Source organism: Sebastes umbrosus, chromosome 21, assembly GCF_015220745.1.
Source record: "Sebastes umbrosus isolate fSebUmb1 chromosome 21, fSebUmb1.pri, whole genome shotgun sequence".
Classification (NCBI taxonomy): Eukaryota; Metazoa; Chordata; class Actinopteri; order Perciformes; family Sebastidae; genus Sebastes; species Sebastes umbrosus.
The window spans coordinates 24986884-25009093 of record NC_051289.1 but is presented as its reverse complement, the minus strand read 5'-3'; the positions used below and the strand labels follow the sequence as shown (position 1 = coordinate 25009093).

Genomic DNA, 22210 nt, shown 5'->3' with positions numbered 1-22210 from the left:
CAGCAGGAGGACACGGTAAAGAAAAGAGCGAGTAAGAGAGACAGACAGTGTGTTGTGTTCATTCTGATGGTGGGATTTTGTGTAATCCACTACGTTGATTGCAGCCGTTCTCGGCACTCACAAATGCCATTGTGAAAATAAACACACTAAACTAAGGTGGAGGAAAACTAGAAAATAAAATGAAAACCCTCAGTTAGTTAAAGTTTTAGCACAAAATTAAGTTATTTATCAAAAAAAAAATTGTCAGAGTGTGGCTTATCAACTTAGTCAGGAAATGACTCAAATAAATATGAAATATTGTAGAAATACCAAAATACACTGGAGGAGGGCTTTAATTTGTGCATTCTTCCTCTTTGTATCTGTGACAGCTGTCAGTCACCCAGAAAAGCTGTAATCTAAGAGGACTAATAGAAACTTTTAAACCACATTATTGACAGTAGCAGTAGTTTGTGTGTTTAGAGCTACTGAAATGACTTTGTCATCAGAGAATTTATCAAGGATTCATGTGATATGAATAAAATCATCTTGGTGTTTGCAGAGTTCAGTTCAGACAGAGAGCAGAGTCTCCAGTACCCAGCTGTCTGTCTATGAAGAGTGACTGGTCCAAAGGTTCTCCTCTGAACTTCAGTAATGAACCTGGACCCTCAGAGTCAAAGTAAGAGACTGTTTTTACTGTAAGCTGACCTGATGGACGATTATGTATTGAGGATGAGGACAAAATGTTCTGCTAAAAGACCTATATTCCTGATGCAGAACTATTAGTGCAGATACTGTTTCAAACTAAGATGGATCTTAATCTGGGTTTTATAGCCGCAAACTACTGATTGTATTGTACTGATTGTACTGAATGTGCTTCAAATGTGTAATTAATTTTTTTCATATTTATCCTAAAAATACTGTGTTGGTTTGACGTTTCCTAAAATCAGCTGTTATGACAGCTTTTTTGAAGGGGGGTTGTATGTATACTCCCGTGTTCTGGGAGGTAGAATTACTGCTTTTGTGAATGGAGTCTGGTGGCTTTGGAGAGAGCGATATAACGGCTTCAGTTCCCCGTCAGAAAGGGCTATCTGACGGGGAGGTAAAGCGGCTGTGGATGGGAGCGGCAGCAAAACGTATTTCAGCCACCTAAAAATATATATATCTGTTTAAGTGTACGCTATATTTTGAATATTTTCGCTGCTTTGCCTCGCCATCAGACAGCCCTTTCTGACTGAGAACTGAAACCGTTTTATCGCTGTCTTTAAAGCCACCAGACTCCATTCACAGAAACAGTAATTTTGCCTCTCAGAACAGGAGAGTAGCTGGTCTACCGCTGCATCCATCGGTTAGTTAGTTTGTGTTATTGTGTGACTTTCTGATCTGAATTAATTTAGCGTCCACAGCAGTACATCGCTTAGCTTCCTGCTGGTACTCCGGTCTGCTTCTCCAAACTGGGAGCACGCCGGCCGCCATCTAAGTAACTGTGTGTAACGTTAATACACTGACTATAAGGACGTATATACAGTATATACTGTACATGTAGCAGCGTCATCATGCAGAAACCTACGTCAGGTCACCATGTGGGAAAACGTTTTTAGAAGGGCTTGAAAGGAAAACAGCATTTTGATGCTAAAACATACGTCTGTAGTGTTCAGATTTGAATACATAAGGAACACCACTGGGGAGATACAGAATGATATAAAAACTAAATTATGCCATGCAAATGCCATGATTTTGTTGGTTGTGTGTTTGATCATTATATTTCTACTAAAATATTTTCTAACTGAAGTTTAACACACTTTTCGTGACACAAAGAGAATTAATTTATACATTCTTCCTCTTTGTATCTGTGACAGCTGTCAGTCACCCAGAAAAGCTGTAATCTAAGAGGACTAATACAAACTTTAAACCACATTATTGACAGTAGCAGTAGTTTGTGTGTTTAGAGCTGCTAAAATGGCTTTGTCATCAGAGAGTTTATCAAGGATTCATGTGATATGAATAAAATCATCTTGGTGTTTACACCTGAAAACCTCCATTTCACTATTTACACTTCAAGAAAATATTCATATTTTTGCCCGAACGTTGAAGTCATTGTAAAGATGTACAACTATTCAAAATCTGAAAGAATGTGCTTCAAATGTGTAATTAATTTTCTCATATTTATCCTCAAAATACTTTGTTGGTTTGATGTTTCCTAAAATCAGCTGTTATGACAGTTTTTTTGAAGTGGGGTTGTATGTATACTCCCGTGTTCTGGGATGTAAAATTACTGCTTTTGTGAATGGAGTCTGGTGGCTTTGAAGAGAGCAATATATATATATGTTAACAATACACACTTATAAAACAGGGAAACTGTGTCAGACCTCTCTGACTTCGTTCGTCTTCCAGTAGTTATAGTTTATGCAAGTGTTGTCCATTAAAGCTACCATATTGGTAGTTAGTTTGTAAAATAACGTTAGCTATAACTACTTCCATAAATACTTTACTAGACTTTTGTTGACCACGTATAGCACAGATGGGAATAGTCCGAGATACCTTACTGGTGTGTTCATCACTGTGGAAACTACAAGCTAGCTGCTGCGCAAATCCTGTCATGATCTCTCCGTTCCAGTGGACAGCACTTCCATAAACTATAACTACTGGAAGACTAAAGAAGTCAAAGAGGTCTGACACAGTTTCCCTGTTTTATAAGTGTTAATTGTTAACACATAAAATAAATTCAGAAAGTAACAGCATGCTTATTTATATTGCAAATGTTGCTGAAATTCTATACTTCATTCATATCACCACTGACAGGAAGTCACTGTTTACCGTGATGACGCTGCCACCTTGTGGTTTCTCGGAGCGTCCTCTCAATATGTGAGTATGTAAGCAAGTTGCATATTTTTATAGTTATATAGTTTATGTAGTCATTTAGCCTCTAAAATTGTATTAATATTTAAAAAATGGCCGTTGTTCCTCTTTAATAAACAAACTTCAGTCAGATCACTAATGTTCAATAAGACAGTCAGACAGGAAAAGCAGCTAATTCTTGTTTATTAAAGCAGGAGAGTTCAAATAAAGGAACATTTTCATCACAGACTGAATGCTGAATTCAAACAGAAAAGTAACAACACTTTAACTCTTCTCTGTGACCATCTGAGCTCCTAGACATAATCGGTCAAGTCTTGATATTCTTCACCAACAATCAACAAATGATTTTAGTAATAAAGTAATGTCTCAACAGAAAGAAGAAGGAGGAGCTGATGTCCAGATCCAGAACAACACCTGGACCTCAGACAGCCAGTCAGACCGGCACTGTACAAAGTAAGACTGTAGATCGGTCTGATGATGTCTTCATGTCTGGAAACAGGACTTATTGTTTTAATACACTGACAATTGTTGTGACAACCCTTTAAGATCTGCTCCACCATACATATCTGCTATGCATCACTTCCTTACTGAATCTGAACCCAAAATAAATAATTATATATTTTTATGTTTTGTTTTTATGATAGCACTCCATCTTTGCATTAACAATCAGAATGATGTTTGTTCTCCATCTGCATAGATGAAGATGGGGAACTATTAAACTGTGTGTGAAGCAACAACATCACTGTTCTATCACAGACAGACAGTCACACTGACTAACAGCCAGACAGCAGCCTGAGACACAACAAGAGACACAGACTTTGAACAATAGCCCACATTAGCTTTCCTGCTAAAGTCTCCTTCTCTAACTTACAAACACACGTCTGGTCCTGCAGAGCGACACGTTGAACAAGCGACCAAACAAACACCCACTGAGGAAAGCTGCACTGCTAACATTTGTTCAGGCCACAGTAGAGTGATAATTAGCTCGTCAGCTGCAGCACATTAAACATCTTAAGAAGTGCTATGATATAATATCTAATATCAACATTGGTTAGTTGAGATGTTTAACAGGGTCCTGTCACTTCAGTTCCTCTAATAACAAAACAGTGTCTGCACTCAGCTGGTAAGTTTCAGATTTCAGCACATTTGTTTACTTTGTCTTTTGCTGTTTTCTGCTCTGTGTTGTGCCAAGCCATGAATACATGCACTTCTACTGCAGGAAAAACTGAGCTGAGCTGTAGTCACATCAGAGGTTAATTTATTTACTGATGAAAACTCAATATTTCCTTCTGCTTCACATAATAGTCCTCCACCAGCGGGGGGCTTTTATTTTGAAGCAGCTATAGGTAACGCAGTGTATTGGTCAACAAGACAAGAACATATTCTGCATTATTTGATGAGGTTTAAATATTACAGGGAGGTAGGAACAGCCACAGTGAGCTGTTTAGATGAAGAGCTGCTGGCGAGCAGCTGAGGCTCCGCCTCCTCTGCTGTCAATCAAACATGTACACCAACACACAGTCAGAGGCTGAGAGGAAAAGGAACATTTCTGATGCTTCTCTTTACAAATATAAACTATTTACAATAAATGTAGAAATCATGTTGACGTTAGTTTTGACTTCAAGAAGGGATGATGACTTTATAACCTTTACTTCTTTATATGTTCTTATATTGATTATTTGAATATTGGCAATTAAAGTAATACGTTTCTGTGTTTTGTCTCAAACTTGTTTCTCTCTTTCAGCAGATAGGGTTCTGCAGGAGGTTTTAGATGAACATAAGATCAGTCTGAGGAAGAGATGTGAATGTGTGACTGAAGGAACTGATGAAACAGGAAGTGGAACCCTCCTTAACAGGATCTACACTGAGCTCTACATCACAGAGGGACAGAGTGAAGAGGTTAATACCCAACATGAGGTGAGGCAGCTTGAGACAGCTTCCAAGAAGAAGATCCTCCATGACGCTCCAATCAAGTGCCACGACATCTTTAAAGTCTTACCTGACCAACAGGGACACATCAGAGTCGTTCTGACAAACGGCGTCGCTGGCGTTGGAAAAACCTTCTCAGTGCAGAAGTTCACTCTGGACTGGGCAGAGGGCTTGGAAAACCAAGATGTCAGTCTGGTGATTCTGCTTTCGTTCAGGGAGCTGAACTTGATCAGAGATGAGCAGTACAGTCTTCTCATGCTGCTCCATGTTTTCCATCCAACATTACAGAAGGTCACAGCAGAGAAGCTCGCTGACTGTAAAGTTCTGTTCATCTTTGACGGCCTGGATGAAAGCAGACTTTCACTGGATTTCAAGAACAATGAGGTTGTGTCTGATGTCACCCAGAAGTCATCAGTCAACGTGCTGTTGACAAACCTCATCCAGGGGAATCTGCTTCCCTCAGCTCTCGTCTGGATAACTTCCCGACCTGCAGCAGCCAATCAGATCCCTCCTGCATGTGTTGACAGGGTAACAGAGGTACGAGGCTTCACTGACGCCCAGAAGGAGGAGTACTTCAGGAGGAGAGTCAGTGATGAAGAGCAGTCCAGCAGAATCATCTCCCACATCAAGACATCCAGGAGCCTCCACATCATGTGTCTAATCCCAGTCTTCTGCTGGATCACTGCTACAGTTCTGGACCACATGTTGACTACAAACCAGAGAGGAGAGCTGCCCAAGACCCTGACTGACATGTACTCACACTTCCTGTTGGTTCAGACAAAGAGGAAGAAGCAGAAGTATGATGAGGGACATGAGACGAGTCCACAGGAGCTGACGGAGGCTGACAGGGAAGTTCTTCTGAAGCTGGGGAGGCTTGCGTTTGAACATCTGGAGAAAGGAAACATCATGTTCTACCAAGAAGACCTGGAGCGGTGTGGTCTTGATGTCACAGAGGCCTCAGTGTACTCAGGAGTTTGTACAGAGATCTTCAAAAGAGAGTGTGTGATCTTCCAGAAAACAGTCTACTGCTTTGTTCACCTGAGCATTCATGAGTTTCTGGCTGCAGTCTACATGTTCCACTGTTACACAGACAGCAACACAGAGGTACTGAAGGACTTCCTGGGAGAAGACTACAAGCACAGAGAGTCAGACCCAAAGTCTTTTCTCAAGAACATCTCTAAGCTTTTTGGAAAGAATGCTAGTCGTGGCCCATCTCTGGATGTCTTCCTGAAGAGAGCCATGGAGAAATCCCTTGAAAGTAAAAGTGGCCACCTGGACCTGTTTGTTCGCTTCCTTCATGGCCTCTCTCTGAAGTCCAACCAGACACTCTTAGGAGGTCTGCTGGGTCGGACAAAGAGCAGTTCAGGAAGCATCCAGAGAGTCATCAATAACCTGAAGGAGATGAACAGAGATAATACCTCTCCTGAAAGAAGCATCAACATCTTCCACTGTCTGACGGAGATGAACGACCACTCGGTACATCAGGAGATCCAAGAGTTCCTGAAGTCAGAGGACAGATCAAAGAAGAAACTCTCTGATATCCACTGCTCAGCTCTGGCCTACATGATGCAGATGTCCGAAGAGGTTCTGGATGAGTTGGACCTGAAGAAGTACAACACAACAGATGAGGGACGACTGAGACTGATTCCAGCTGTGAGGAACTGCAGAAAAGCTCAGTAAGTCCAAATGTGATTAACTTTATAGATCAGTGTAGATTAGTAGTTTAGCTCTTTAAATATACACACTATAAAATTATTCCTAAGTGTTCCAGTTGTTTATTACATAAATATATCAGTTGTATTTTGTCACAGATGTAGACTTGAGCTGTTTCAAATGTTGAGTTAAAAAAATGTTTCAGTTGGTTGTGTTTCTAGCTGTCAAGTTAATGAACACTTATTTTATTTATTTCTAATATTTGTTACATTTTACAGTTTTTTCTTATTCATCTTTTTGGGTGATGGAGATGACATGTGAACCTGGTAAAACAAATAAAAAAAGCAAAAAATCAGCTGGCTGGTGGGGCGCTGGGTCTAACCAGTGTAACGGCAGCAACAGAACGTTTGCTGATCCGGTGGGGAGTCGGGGTGTTCCTGGGATCAGAGCCCTGGTGCAGGGGTTTACACTGGCTGAATTTGAGCTAATTGCTAACTGGGGTAAGTCTCCTGGAGCTGCCGCACACTCTACTCCCGGCGAAGCAGCCTCCCAGCGGCGAGGAGGACGAGGCGGGGGTGCGAGTTGTTTTCTCGTTTCTGCTTCTTCTAATTTAATCCAGACAGTGCATTGTCCGCTCAGAGCATGTCTGTTCTCGGGAACCGCTCCTACAAACAACTTCACACTCGACATTCTGCTGCCTTGGGTCCTGAGCAATACACCTGCCATGACATAGTGGCGTCACACACCCAAGTCACGGCTGCTCACTGTTAGGAACACCGGTAAAATACACTCTGTTTCACAGGAAAAAACAGACCCTGGTAGCTATTACTCAGTCACAAACATCTGTGAAATACACTTAGCGGAGGTAATTTCCAAATAGGTGTATTAGTTGCTTGCTTTGACATAACCACCGCGGTTGTAAAGTAGAGCATGGATTTAATTATTGGAGGTATTTTCCTGGAGGTAACGTTATTAGTGTTATTTGTTAGTATCAAGTCTGACACCGGGGAAATACCGTCTTACTCACAGGGGAAAACACACACAGATCACAGCTTACTCACGATCACACCGGTGAAATACATAGAAGAGTTTGGTTGTAAAGTGAACTGCAGTCAATGAGCTGTGGTCTGCCTGCTGTGGACGACATGCTGGACTCAGTCTGCAGAGCTGTGAAGCCCCGTCCCCGCTGCTGCACAGAGTGCTGGTTGCTCGTTTATTCAAAGTTTAATAATATTGAACGTGTTTCACGTCAAAATTGCACCAAATTTGACAATGCACGTCCTTGGTAGTTCCATATCATATCATGTTAGCTTGTCAGGAAGGAGGCTAACACTCAAAACACTAAATTTTGGTGGAGAAAAACTGGCATGGAAATTTTCAAAGGGGTCCCTTGACTTCTTACCTCAAGGTATGTGGCTGAAAATGGGTTCTATGGGTACCCACGAGTCTCCCCTTTACAGACATGTCCATTTTATAATAATCCTATGCAGTTTTGGGGAAAACATGCAGTTCTTTGAATGCAGTATACGTGTGTTATTTTTGCCTATTTTAAAAATGGTGTATTTTAATATTTCTACATACTGGGGACCCTAAACAGTCTTGGAAATGCATAAATTGCATAAATGAGCCCAATTGTATTCAGCAGGTGGGTTTTAAGGAGCTAACTATGTAAAACATATTCAATTAAGGGAACTTGGGATCCTAGTACCATTTTGCATCTTTATAATAAAATACAATAGGTGCTTAATTTTGGCCCGTGGCCCACCATTGAGTTCCAGTTTTGGCCCTCCAAGGGAAAAGTTTGTGCACCCCTGCTCTATGGGGTCCGAAACCACAACACCAGATACTGTTTTGATATTAGTAATCAGTCTAGATAGAGTCGTAGCTCAAGCCTGATGAGCCAAGAGTTTCCCTGCTTTGTCACCCATTTAAAAAAAACGTTGCTTGGATTGAAATAACTGTTTCTGTATCTTGCTAGTAGAAAGCACATCAAATTTAGACTGAAGCTGAAGGCATTCTTTGTAAAGTGACGGGGTCGGAGCTGAGGTGTACTTGTTGTCAACTCTGAAAATGTCATTAATTGTTGCAGCTAGCTCTGCCTTTTCTATCTTATTCAGGTTGGAGGTATATGATATGGCTTGTCCACGCATATAAGCTTTAAAGGTTTCCCACAAAATTGATCTAGAGATCTTCGGGACGTCATTAATGTCAAAGAAAAAGGAAATCTGTGCAGCTAGGAATTCTTTAAAAGGAGCTTCGGCTAGCAATGAAGAGTCAAATCTCCACTGTCTGTGGGCTTGGACACTGCCAGGGAAACTGATGTCAACTGATGTAGGGGCGTGATCTGAAATCACTATACTGTGATATTCACAAGAATTTACCCCTTGCAATAAAGAATTATCCAGAAGAAAAAAGTCTATCCGGGAGTAAGAATGGTCGACATGTGAAAAAAAGGAAAAAGCTGTCTAGGGTGGGGTCTTGAACTAAATTGAAGTCACCGCCAATAATGAAACGATGATCGTCAACATTGGGGAGAGATAAAAAAAAAAGTAAGAAATTAATTTATCATCATCCCATGTAGGTGCATAGACATATGCCAAGACCACGGGCATGTCACAAAGCCTGCCTGATACAATCACAAATCGGCCATTAGGGTACGAGATGGTATTTGATAGTTCAAATGGTATGCTTTTATGAATGAGAATAGCAGCACCCCGTGCCCTTTCTGAAAATTTAGAGTGGAATAAATTCCCCACCCAGGGTCGCTTAAGCTGGAGGACCTCTGAGGAACAAAGGTGTGTTTCTTGTAAAAAGAAAATATCACCCCTGAGATGCTTTAAATGCGCCATCACTCTATTCATTTTAACTGGATGGTTAGCACCCTTCAGGTTCCAAGAAATGAAGCGAAAATTCTTACGTTGACTTGTCATATAGAAATCCTACAATATGTATGAGGTAGTGACCCTCCCTGCCCTGGCAGACTCCGGAGCCAAAAAATGAAAAGAAAAAAAAAAATTATAATAATAAAATAAAAAACTTTTGGCTTCCCTAAACTCTCTAACTAACTCAAGCGGTCTCTCAATTAAATGAAAAGTAAACACCATTACTTCAAAAAAGGACAGCTGATTATAGTGAAAAAATATCAATTTACAGACATAAATAAGGTGTAGGGACCCTCTAGTAATACATCTCAATATTTATTATGAACACTTAAACAGTAGCAGAACAATCTTACCTTGTTAAATATTATAAACCCCATTTGTTTTAAATGAATGAAGAAATGAATTTGAAAGACAGCATACTCAAACAGGCCTGCTCCCGTATGCTCAAACACACAAAACACCTCCATATGCATTCTTATTAAAGCACCCTTACGTTTGTACACTTACTCAAAAAACAAAAAAAACAAACAAAAATAAAAAGTATATACTCCATACCGAGTATGGCTACTGTATGCTCCGTAGCACTCAACTACGCTTATTCTTACAAAAAAAAATAAAAAAAGCCTAGTTGGTAAATATGACCAGACCATGAACTTAACTTGAGGTAAAGTCGGTTGGATATTAACAGCTTGTTTTCAGAGAAATAATGTGTGGCATAAAAAAATGGAAAATATAAGTAATATTAAGTCATGTCTTGGTTTAAATATCCCAGAGACACAATGGGTATACATCAACTACACAGAAAAAAAACACAGTTAAAGATGTAAGTGTGCATTAGCTGCTACTTTCGCTACATAAAGAAAAAGAGAAACAAAAGTGAGCGCTATCATCCCGACTTGTCCAACAACGGGGCAGTCAAACAATGCTACCTGTTGCAGAAATAATAACCATACACAGTACCGCTGAACTCTGGAGAGTTACAGTAATGTAAAAAAAAGTGCTTCTCTTAACCGTTCCAATGATAAAGAGGAAACGTAATGAAAAGAAAATGTCCATAGTAGTCCTCAACATCCAAAGGTTTGAATAAAGAGTAAGAGCATCAATCTCACTCCAATTAAACCGGGAGAAGGATAAAGTCCAGGAAACCGAGGGATTGCCTACTCCGGGTAGAGCTGAGCCGGAAGGCAAAGCTCTCGATCTACCGGTCAATCTTCGTTCCTACTCTCACCTATGGTCATGAGGGTTGGGTCATGACCGGAAGAACGAGATCGCGGTTACAAGCGGCCGAAATGGGTTTCCTCATGAGGGTGGCTGGCGTCTCCCTTAGAGATAGGGTGAGAAGCTCAGTCATCCGTGAGGGACTCGGAGTAGAGTCGCTGCTCCTTTGCGTCGAAAGGAGCCAGTTGAGTTGGTTCGGGCATCTAGCACGGATGCCCCCTGGGCGCCTCCCTTGGGAGGTGTTCCAGGCACGACCAGCTGGGAGGAGACCACGGGGAAGACCCAGGACTAGGTGGAGAGATTATATCTCCACTCTGGCCTGGGAACGCCTCGGGATCCCCCAATCAGAGCTGGTTAATGTTGCCCGGGAAAGGGAAGTTTGGGGTCCCCTGCTGGAGCTGTTGCCCCCGCGACCCGATCCCGGATAAGCGGTTGAAGATGGATGGATGGATGGATGGATGCCTGGTCCATCACAGAACCCGTTCTTTCCCTTGGAAACCATGAAAACATACCACAAAGGGTCTGGGGGTACCACCTGGTCTGGGTTTAAGCTCATATACCGGACTGGACCGGACCGGACTGACAAAACCAAAAATCAATCCAACTCTAGCATTAGCCACCGTAAACTACTAGGGGTGTGACGAAATATCCTGCGACTAAATATCACGATATAAAAACGTAACGATATGCATCGTCGCGATATCAGAGCATAATAGGTACTACGTACATACTGGCTCCAGGGCTAAGGCAAAGCTGTAATCTCTTCCTGCTGCTGTTCAAAGCCTATGGAGGGAGGCTGAGTACGCGTCATATCTTTGGGGTGCAACACATGTGCAGTAAAATCTGGTCTGCCCTCGCAGAAATTGAACCAATCGCAACGCACAGCCGCAGCTTCAGTTACACTGCACATGTGTCATACCCCAAGAGCCATGTCCGCCCGTTACCAAACCTCCTTTCATAGGCCCACACACACACACACTGAGCAGTCAATGAACAGCTGATTAGAGGGGCCGCGGTGGAGACGAGTTGACAACTTTTCCCGTTGCTGTAAGTGCAATAAAACTTTACAAGTGTAAAGCCAAGATACGTTATTAAACTTGTTCAACAAGCATAAACACGATGAAATGGTTAAACATGAAGGAAAGCAACATTTCAATCTGCTCTGTCCGCTGTCTCTCATCCTCCACCGCTATGTTTACACAAGGAGAGCGCGTTAGCTCGGCGGCTAACAGCTAACTGTAAACACGTGTTAGTTATTTAATTGAGTTGTGACTGAAACTAAAGCTGGCAGTAGGCTGTGTAGTCTAACTGTTTAGGTTAGTTTGCCATGTATCTAACTGGTAAACTGATCAGCTGGCTGAGACAAAGCCTCCCCTCCCCCCTACCAGCCCTAACGTTACCTGCAGCAGTGAGTGACATCAGCAGAGGACAGGAGGAAGGATTGATACTGACTGATGGAGGACAGAGGACAGGAGGAAAGACTGATATCATAAAAAAAATTAACTATAAGGCAAACAACAGCATTGTTTTGCATTTTATGTCTTTTGAATAAAAGGCTATGTTTTCAGTCATATATTTTCATCATTCAAATTTTTAAAATTATTGTTATAATATCGTATCGTATCGAGATCGTGCACCCAATATTGTCTATCGTGTATCGTATCGTATCGTATCGTATCGTGTTTGTCGTTGTAAAACCCCTGTGTGTTGAATCGAGCAATTGTGCAATTATTGCTCATGAAGTCAGGTTGTGTTCCATCATCTTGTTTTTAAGTCTTTCCTTTTATTCTGTTACTCACTGAAGGAAACTCAGATGTTTCTCTCTCTTGTTGCTGAAGAGAAGAGAAGTAACAGGGAATACACAGCTTCCACCAATAACAGCGGTCTGATGAATATATAACAGCAGAATGGTAGAATTCAGACTTTTTACACACCAAAGACCAATGTTTTTAATGCTGATACACTGATAACCTTTTTCTGATGACATTATGTTGAAAATAATGCAAACTTATTGGTTCTTTAATTGTGTTTGTGAGCTGAATAAGTTTGATGCTCAGAAAAGAGTGTTAATGACAAAACGCCATGCAGTCATCAAAATATCTAGTTATATGAATGTTTAATTATGTACAGGTCTAATATTATTACGTGATTTGTTTCATTTCTCCACCGTTTGGCAGCAGTCACTGAATTTTCCCATTTATGAACGTGAACCTGACAGCAGCAGGAAGCTAGCAAAGAGAGGTCATCTTTATCAACTGTATTATTATTACTTATTCACTGAGTTTTAAAAAATCATTTATCATCAAGAAGGTCTCATGCTAACTTTGTGGAGACAGACCTGGGATGAGATCACACTGACAGACTGGACATTACGGAAGCCTTAATATAACTACATTTTTATCTCTCTTTATCTGCAAGATTAAAGAAAAACAAAGATTAAAAGTCTGCAGGTTTAAGAGAGAGTGATGAGAATTATTGTTTCATCTCAGACAGTGAGATAAGATTAGCTGAACCACTGATATACCAAACTGTTTAGTTATCAAATGCATGAAGTAAATATAAACTGTCCTCTTTCATAATAACATATTTTGTCATTTTTGTGTCATGACAGACTTTCTCGCTGTGGACTCTCAGCTACTCACTGTGAAGTTGTGGCCTCAGCTCTGAAGTCCAACCCCTCCCATCTGAGAGAGCTGGATCTGAGTGACAACAACCTGCAGGATTCAGGAGTGAAGCTGCTCTCTGCTGGACTGAAGAGTCCAAACTGTAGACTGGATTCTCTGAGGTCAGTTCACTGACTGTAGCTTATGTAGTTTGTACACACACTCTCTACTGATGCTCCAGATGGCTCTAGAGAGGGAAATTCACGTTTTCATGTCGGCCACCGTAGCTCTCCAACACGCTTGGCACACAGGAGAGGCTTCAGTTGGTCGTAATCTCTTCACGTCACCGCTAGATACCGCCAGATCCTACACTCTGGACCTTAAACCACAGACCTTATTTCAGGCATCTAACTAAACACCCATTGACATCCAGACGAGGGAACAGAAAGTGCTAAAATGCTAATTAATTTCTGGGTTTTAGGACTCATTCCTGCAGCTCTCTATTTGAACATATTTAAATGTGCAGCACTCTTCAACAAACATGTATTGCACCACCTTAAAGGCACACAAGTGATGATTATGAACGACACCATCTAATTAGAGGTTTCTATGGGTCTAAGTTATTCCCACGTTCTTTTTGTCAGCAGATCGAACTGTGCTCTGTTTTCTTTTTTTTCTTTTTTTTCATTTTCTTTTTCCTTTATTTGGTTTTACTCTGAAATTTACATAAACATACTTAATTACAGTATATACAAATATGAAGTGAACCAACTTTTCCACCTTTTACAATGAAATTATAGAACACACAAATAGAACATAAGGTGCTTTTCATGTAAAATAAGATCAAATAAATAATAATAATAAAAAAAATTACACTTAGAAAAAAAGAAAAATTAAACAAAAGAAGGGCGTTTTGGGGAGATATACTTTTCCCACTCCTTCCAAATGTCATCAAATTTTGTTTCTTGAAGCCTCATTGAAAAATTAATTCTTTCCATTACAAATATTTCATAAATAATATCGTACCAGTTCTCTAATGATGGGGTATCTGGTTTAAGCCATTTTTTAGTTATTGATTTTGTAGCAGCTACACTCAATATTCCAAATAAGTATTTTGTTTTAATATTTGTGGATTTTGAAAGTAGAAGACCAAACAGGAGTTCGTCCCACTTAAAGACTATGTTTGTACCAAATATGGTAACTAATTCTGTGTAAATCTTACGCCAAAAAGAATTTACTTTAGGACAGGCCCAAAACAGGTGATAGTGGTTAGCTACCTAGGAGCCACAGTTCCTCCAGCAGCTGGATGAGCCTGAATGATGAGACTTCTGAACAGGTGTAATAAAAAATCTACTAACAGTCTTCCAGCCAAACGCTCTCCACAAGGTTGAGCTCGATATCTTCCATGAAATTCACAATATTGTAACCAAACTTCTTCTGGAATGCAGCTATTAGTTTCACGTTCACATTTTTGTTTCATGTAGGTCGTGCTTGCTATTTCAGCCTCCTGAAGTCCTCTATATATACTTGAAATAACTTTAAGCCCCGAATCTGTTCTATAGGCACTTATAAAAACATTCAATAGGTTGTTTTCGAATGCCTTGTGACTCTCTAACATAGAACTGTTTATGTGATGGCGTACCTGAAGAAATCTAAAAAAGTCGCTATTATTTAGCCCAAATAGTCTTTTCAATGTCTGAAAATCAGTCAATGTCCCCTGGTTGAAAAAGGTACAGTATGAAGAGAGGCCTCGATTAGCCCAACCCTTATAGCTTGCATCCATTTTATTTGGGGTGAAACAAATATAGTACCCTAGGCAAGATATTAATTTTTACTGACTCAATTCTTGACTCAAAACTTAATATTGGAATTAGATTCCATCTATTTATGTCTTCTTTTATTTTCTGATTTAACAAATTAAAATTTAAGGCATACAATTTTGTTAGGTCTTTTGGGATGTTTACTCCTAGATATCTAATGTGATCCAAATCCCAGTTTAATTGAAACTTAGAACTTATGCTCTGGCTAGGCTTGTAATTGAAACTTAAAATTTGGGTCTTTAAAATATTCAATTTATAACCTGAAATGGAACTAAAAAACTCCAAAAATGACATTAATTTCAAAATTGAGCTCTCTGAGTTCGACAAATTAATTAAAACGTCATCCGCGAATAAAGAGTTTTTATGATCTTGGTCCAACAATTTTATACCTGTAATATTTTTATCCTGAGTGATCCCTTGACTTAATGCTTCAATAAACAAAGCAAGCCCTGTCTTGTCCCTCTTTCCAGGCCGAATAAGTTTGATACGGCTCCATTTAATTTTATTCTTTACTTTGGGCTATTATATAATGCTTGAATAGTTTTAATAAAGGTCTGATGAAATCCAAATTGCCGCAAAACTCTATATAAAAACTCCCAATTAACTCGATCAAACGCCTTTTCGGCATCAAGGCTCAATAACACTGCCTCGAGTTTGTTTTCAACAATATGATCAATCACATGTAATGTTCGGCGAATGTTATCTGAAGTCTGCCTTTGCTGAATAAAACCCGTCTGATCTAAACTTATTATTTGGGGGAGGATTTTTCCTAACCTCTTTGCCAAAATGTAGGTAAAGATCTTATAATCCTGATTCAGTACACTTATCGGCCGATAACTTCCACATTCAAGTTCATCTTTACCCTCTTTTGGTATCAAATAAATCATAGCTTCTCTCCAAGAAGGAGGAGTCATGCCAGTCCTGAGTACATGGTTAAACGTGTTCTTCATTATGGGGGTCAGCAGATCTCTCATTTCCTTGTACCACTCAGAAGGAAAACCATCTGGTCCTGGTGCTTTATTAGGTTTTAAATTTGATATTGTCCCTTTAATTTCTTCATCCTTAATTTCACTAATTAGACACTCATTTTGTTCATCTGTCACCTTTGGTAGTTTTATCAGGTAAAAAAAGGCTTCCATCTTCGGTTCATTTATTTTGTGTATATTAATTTTTTTATAAAAAGTTTCAAATGATTGTCGTATATCCTCTGCTTTGCAGTGTATGGAATTTGTTGTAGGATCCTTTATTTTATAAATTGTATTTTCTGCTTGTTGCTTTTTTAATTTATAAGCGAGTGATTTAGCCGATTTTCCTCCTGCTTCATAATATCTTTGTTTTAGAAAAATCAGCTTTCTTTTAATATCATTTGACAAGATTTCATTTATTTAATTCTTTTTCCTATCTATTTCCATTTTTGTTCTTAGATTCAATGTCTTTTTATGTAAATTCTCTAATTATTTTAATTCTTTTTGTAACCGATCCAATTTCTCTTTTCTCTGCTTTTTCAATTTAGAGCAATAGCCTATAATTTCCCCCCTAAGAACAGCCTTGCAAGCATCCCAAAGAATCGGTGGGGAAACTTCCCCGTTGTCATTTTCTTCAAAATAGTCTTTAATATCTTTCCTTATTTGCTGCCTCATTTGATTTAGAACCCCGGTGTTTAACCTCCAGATAGTGCTCTTCTTTTCAGAACCTAGTAGTAAATCCATAGAGATTGGGGTGTGGTCTGATAAGTCCATTGTCCCAATATTGCAATTTATAACCCAAAATAAATCTCTTTGAAATGTAAGAAAATAGTCAAGCCTGGAATAGACAGAGTGCGGATGAGAATAAAAGGTATAGTCCCTCTTTGGCGGGTTCAAATCCCTCCATATGTCTGAGAGTCCTAGCTCTCCCATCATTAATTTTATATTTTTGGTAGTTTTCTTTTCACCTGAATAATAAGATTTTGAAGTATCCAGGGTCATGTGAAGTCTGACATTAAAGTCCCCCCCCGCAAATTAGGATGCCCTGGGCCTCGGAGTTTATCAATTCAAAGATTTGTTTATAGAATTTCCATTCAGATCCTGGGGGAGCATAGACATTCAGAAAAGTAACTAAAACACCTTGCAGATACCCCCGGACCAGAACAAATCTTCCATCGATATCTTTCTTTTCAAATGTGCATTCAAAGTTTAATTTGCTAGAAATTAAAATCGCTACCCCTCTCTTAGAACCCTTTTTACAGCTAGATGAGTGCTGATTAAACCTCCATCTCTTAAGTTTTTCATGTTCCAGTTCCGTAAGATGAGTCTCCTGGAGGAGAGCTACTTCTACTCCCTCCCTCTTCAATTTTGCCATAACTTTGCTCCTCTTGATTGGATTTCCCAGACCATTTACATTATAGGTAATTATTTTAAGTGACATTGTGTATCTTTAAATATACTTTAAGCCCCCTCAAGCCTATACATGAATCATATCTTACACCCCTGGTGCTATAAGGAACAGTAGCATAAACAATAACCAATAACACAAAAACAAAACCATAACAGGTAACAACACTGACTTCCAAAATGAAGGCCTCGTTTACGGCCTCCTGACTCTGTTGGAAAGTGAGTATGGAGGGAAAGTCTCTTCCTCCTAGCAGTGAAAGAGGGCTCTCTTCAGCCCGTGAGCTGATGTATAGGTCCATAATGTCCAGTGAGAGGTGTCCCGACCACATATCTGACCTCTTTATGCCCTTAATAAAAATACTAAATTTGAAAATAAAATCCGTCCCATAATATTATGTACAACATTGTTCAAGATTCTTAGAAGAACTATTGTACCTAAATATAACCCTGTCGTAGCCAAAGTACGTTACTTATCCAGTGTCTTGTCGTCGGAATGCCCGGAGCCGGTCCCTGAATCCTTGCCCGGAGCCTGCAGTCTCCCGGTTCCTTCGTTTTCCGCTGACTCGCCAGGTCAGCCGGGTTATCTGGTCCAGAAGCGAGGTTGGCTTTTTCAGAACCGTCACCTGCATCCCTCTCTCTGCCATGTCCGCCGTCGCCTCCTCTGCCGAGTTGTAAATCTCAGTGCCTTCTTTATAAAACACTCTCAGTCTGGCCGGGAACGGAGTTTGAAATCTTATGTTTCTTTCTTTCAACACAGTTTTTGCTTCTGCGTACTCCCTCCTCTTCCTCAGCAGCTCCGGTGCGTAGTCGTGGTCCAAGTGTATCCGTTTACCTTGAAAATCCCTTCTTCTGCCAAGCTCTTTTAATCACCTCCTCCTTCATCCTGTAGCTGGAGAACTTGACCACCAGCGACCTTGGAGGGGCTTCGGCCGGAGGTTTTGGAGCTAGCGCTCGGTGAGACCTCTCGATGTTTAGCTCTGTAGACGAGGGGAACTCCAAACCTTTCCTTAGCAAGTCTTCCACGAAAGTAATCATTGTAATCATGCCTTCTTCAGCTCCTTCTCTTACCCCATATATTCTCACATTTTCGCGTCGTGACCGGGCCTCCAAATCAGTCAGTTTATTCTCCGTTTGTATCTGTAGCTTCACCAGCTCCGACAGAACATCCTCCGATGACTGGATTCGGGCCTCCGGCGTGTTGATCCGCTCCTCCGCTTCTTCCACTCTTCTGTAGATTTTATTTATATCCTCTTTTATGCCCTGTAGTTGTTTACCGGAGTCATTCCTGAATTCTCGTAACTCTTTCAGGATTAAGCACAGGCTGGCATCGGGACTCGGCCCCACGGCAGGGTCCGGCGTGTCTTCCTCCATGTTGCTAATGCTACTAGCTCTGTTTTCATGTCAGCATTGTCTAATTATTTGAAGCCACAGACATTTAGATTGCATCAAAAACCAAATAAGTATTCTGCATCAGAAACATCTTTGCAGGTTAATTTTTTTCAAGTCTATCTGAATACAATACTCACATGTTCATATGTACATTCAAAGAGTTATTGATGTCTGTCATCATTCCTTCTGTCTGTGAAGCAATCCCCGTATAACCTGAGTGTTACGAGATGAGGACTAAATCCACAGTCTTGTTCTGTCTAAAATGACCTGTAAAGTTGATCTTAAACTAATTGGAGGCTTCAGCAGTCTGAGTTAGATGTATTAGGGCTGGGTGACTTGGACAAAATCAAATATCACTATATTTTTGACCAAATACCTCAATATCGATATTGTAGGGTTGACCATTGGTGCTTTCACAAAATAAACTGGGAAAAAAAAGTTTGAAAACTTATGTTTGGTTGATTATTTCTCTGTTGTTACAATGCTAATGGTCATTGTATTTTACATAGTTGGAAAGCCTGTTTATTTACCTTCACAATGATGTCCAACTTGTAAGCATCATGCATTTGTGGGATGAGCAGCACAGCTGATTATGTGGGTAGCTCCCAAGAAAAAATTGCCAAATGCTCTGCCAATGATAAACAGTGTAATCTCATAAGGGTACCAGGAAGCCTGCAATGGCTGCCCTTCACCACTGTTTACCATTGGCAGAGCATTTTGGTAAATTTTTCTTTGGCCCTACCCACATAATCAGCTGTGCTGCTCATCCCACAAATGCATGATCGTTACAATTTGGACACCATTGTGAAGGTAAATAAACAGGCTTTCCAACGATGTAAAATACAATGCCAATTAGCATTGTAACAACAGAGAAATAATCCACCAAACACAAGTTTCCAAACTTTTTTTTCCAGTTTATTTACACAATGAGATTTCTGATAAATAATCATCAGTAATGTGGATCTCACGACTAAGTGTAAATGACAAATAACAGAACAGCTAGAACAGTCTGGTAAGTTCAGAAAATTACATCAATTAATGTAATGTAGCTTTTAAAACCAGGAAAAGACAAAACTTTTGCCATATTACGATATTACAACATCAAAAATCTAAGATGATATCTAGTCTCATATCAAGATATTGATATAATATGGATATATTGCCCAGCCTTAGTATGTATCCAGTAAGTATGTTGTGTTTGACAGTTTCCTTGTTGAGCTACAGGAGGATTAGTAACTGAAAGGGGGAAGTTGGTACCAAACAGTCTGTCCAAATCTATCCACCTATGTATCGCAATTTTTTTTTAACAATTTTGAAATCGATTTTTTAATGCCAGAATTAATATATTTGCTCTAATTGAGTCTATGCGGAGGTAGAAGGAAGTTACAGCTTTTATTGTTGTAGTCTGAATAACGTGACATCATATCCGTTCCGTATCCGTCAACCAAAACAAACCTCAGAAAGTATAAAACGTTGGAGGGTCCGCGTGGATACAACCTGCACCCTCACATGTTAAATCCAGCATGGTAAACACTACACATCTAGTAAAGGATGGAAACACTTTGGGTTTCACACATTGACAGGAAAAGCAGAGCTAGACATCACGGCTAAAGCTGCATGCTAACTCTGTCACGGACAGGAAATGTTATCGTATCGCGGTAACACGGCGGTCGAGCCGGCCATCGCTCTTATCTCCATGGTCAAATGGGCCGACGCTACAACTGTAGAGCCCCAATATACTGACATTTATGTTAAATGCATTCAAATGGCCCCGATGGAGCTGACCATGGATGGATAAAGAGAACGGAGCTGATGGGAGAGCTAGAGACCACCTTGGTGAAGTTAGAGGAAGTAGACACGTGGGACTACGTCCAGTTTTCAAAATAAGGCGTTAACAAAGAGAACTGTATATAGGAAATATATATATGGAAATAAGATTGATTGGATTATATTCACTAGAAGTATAAAACATTACATGTCCCTTATACATTAAAAAGAAAATACCACTAATCTGGGAAATGTCTTTATTCTTTGATTTTTGGGTTGCTGGATAAAAAATGTAATAAATAATTCCTGACAATAACTGATACATTTGACTTCAGGACATCTCTGACTACATACATGCTGAAAATCAAACATTTTTACTGGATTCATTTAGATATTTTCCAAAGTAAAAGTCCCTTGAAGTGTATGATTAAACTTTTTCCCCATGGACTAGTGTTAAAAAAGTGAACAAAAATTACAATAAATCGCAAAATCGAATCACAATACTTAAAAATCACAATAAATGAGAATACTTATAAAATCGTGATATTGAATCAGGAGATAGTTGAATCATCCCAGCCCATGTAAACACCCACTTGATTTGTCGGACTCAGACTGCTGTTTCTTCATATTAGTTTCAGTTGAACTTATGAAGTAATTTCTTACAGTGTTGTTGTGTTATGAAGGGGCCACTTCACAGGCGGAATGATTACTGCCACCAATAAGTCTTTTAATGTACATATGACATGTGGCTGTTGTTTATAGACACACTTGAACAAATGTTGACCTGTCCTGTAAATGACATAAACCTACTAAGCTACCAGATACAGTGAGAAGAAGGCCATGTAATAAATTAAACTAGAATGGCACTCGGAGATCGCAGACCTCTGCCAAGGTGCCCGAATACGATTGCTCCCCCTCCCGGTGCAGCTCGCGTCATCATTCACGTGTAATTTAGTTTATGTTGAGATCAGCTGTACGTAGCAGAGCATCGTAAAACACTTCATTCAAACTGGACAGAAACAAAGTAAAACTCACCTAAACCGTCGTCGTTACTCTTTCCAACAATCACCAAGTGTGCTTTGGTCGAACTCGACTGTAATTCACCGAGTTTAATGTGAAAAAACACGGAATCAACAGTTGTCCCCCCCTCCCTCTGTGGCCCGGGCCCAACAGCCAATGGCAAGGCCGCAACTTAAGATACCAGTTAATTTAACTATGAATGATTTTACTTGGAGCCGACAACGCCACCTAGGAAATACTTATAGCCTAGGACTCTAGAAGACTCAGGTTCTTTTAAAATCAGGTGAGCAGAGTTAAAAACCAGACAGAAGTCCAAAGTAAAATTAAAACCAGATTTATTACAATTTAAATAACATGGGTCTAAATTAATGATTAATTTAAAGGCTAAAAGGAATAAAATGCTACTAGCAGCAAGGTTAAAACGCTATAAAAAGTCCAGTCCAATCCAGTGATCCAGTCCAATCCAACCCGGCTCTCTAATCCAGTCCAATCCAGCGGCGCCTCCCGTGTCCGTGTCTTGGTTTCTCCCGTACTCCTACCACGCCGTCTACCCGTCGCGGCCTTCTCGCCAGCCCCGTCCGAATCTGTGGAACGACAGAGACACCAGGACCAGTAGTGTGTTCCCCACTGCTAGGCTATCACCAACTCCAGCTACGAGCTTCCGTGGCCTGTCTCAGTGTGTCTGCCACTCAAATGTACCAAAGGGAACTTACGATTTCCTT

At 40.1% G+C, this 22210-nt stretch overlaps 1 protein-coding gene across 1 annotated transcript in view; it reads left to right on the top strand.

Moving 5' to 3' along the window:
• Positions 1 to 2797: 2797 nt before the first annotated feature.
• The window catches only part of LOC119480963 (NACHT, LRR and PYD domains-containing protein 12-like), a 97611-nt gene continuing 78198 nt past the window's right edge, over positions 2798 to 22210 (top strand). Inside the window, exons 1-4 of the mRNA XM_037757622.1 lie at positions 2798 to 2816; positions 4580 to 5909; positions 5967 to 6440; positions 13129 to 13302. Of these exons, the coding sequence (XP_037613550.1) occupies positions 2798 to 2816; positions 4580 to 5909; positions 5967 to 6440; positions 13129 to 13302 (1997 nt within the window). The remainder of the gene's footprint in view (positions 2817 to 4579; positions 5910 to 5966; positions 6441 to 13128; positions 13303 to 22210) is intronic.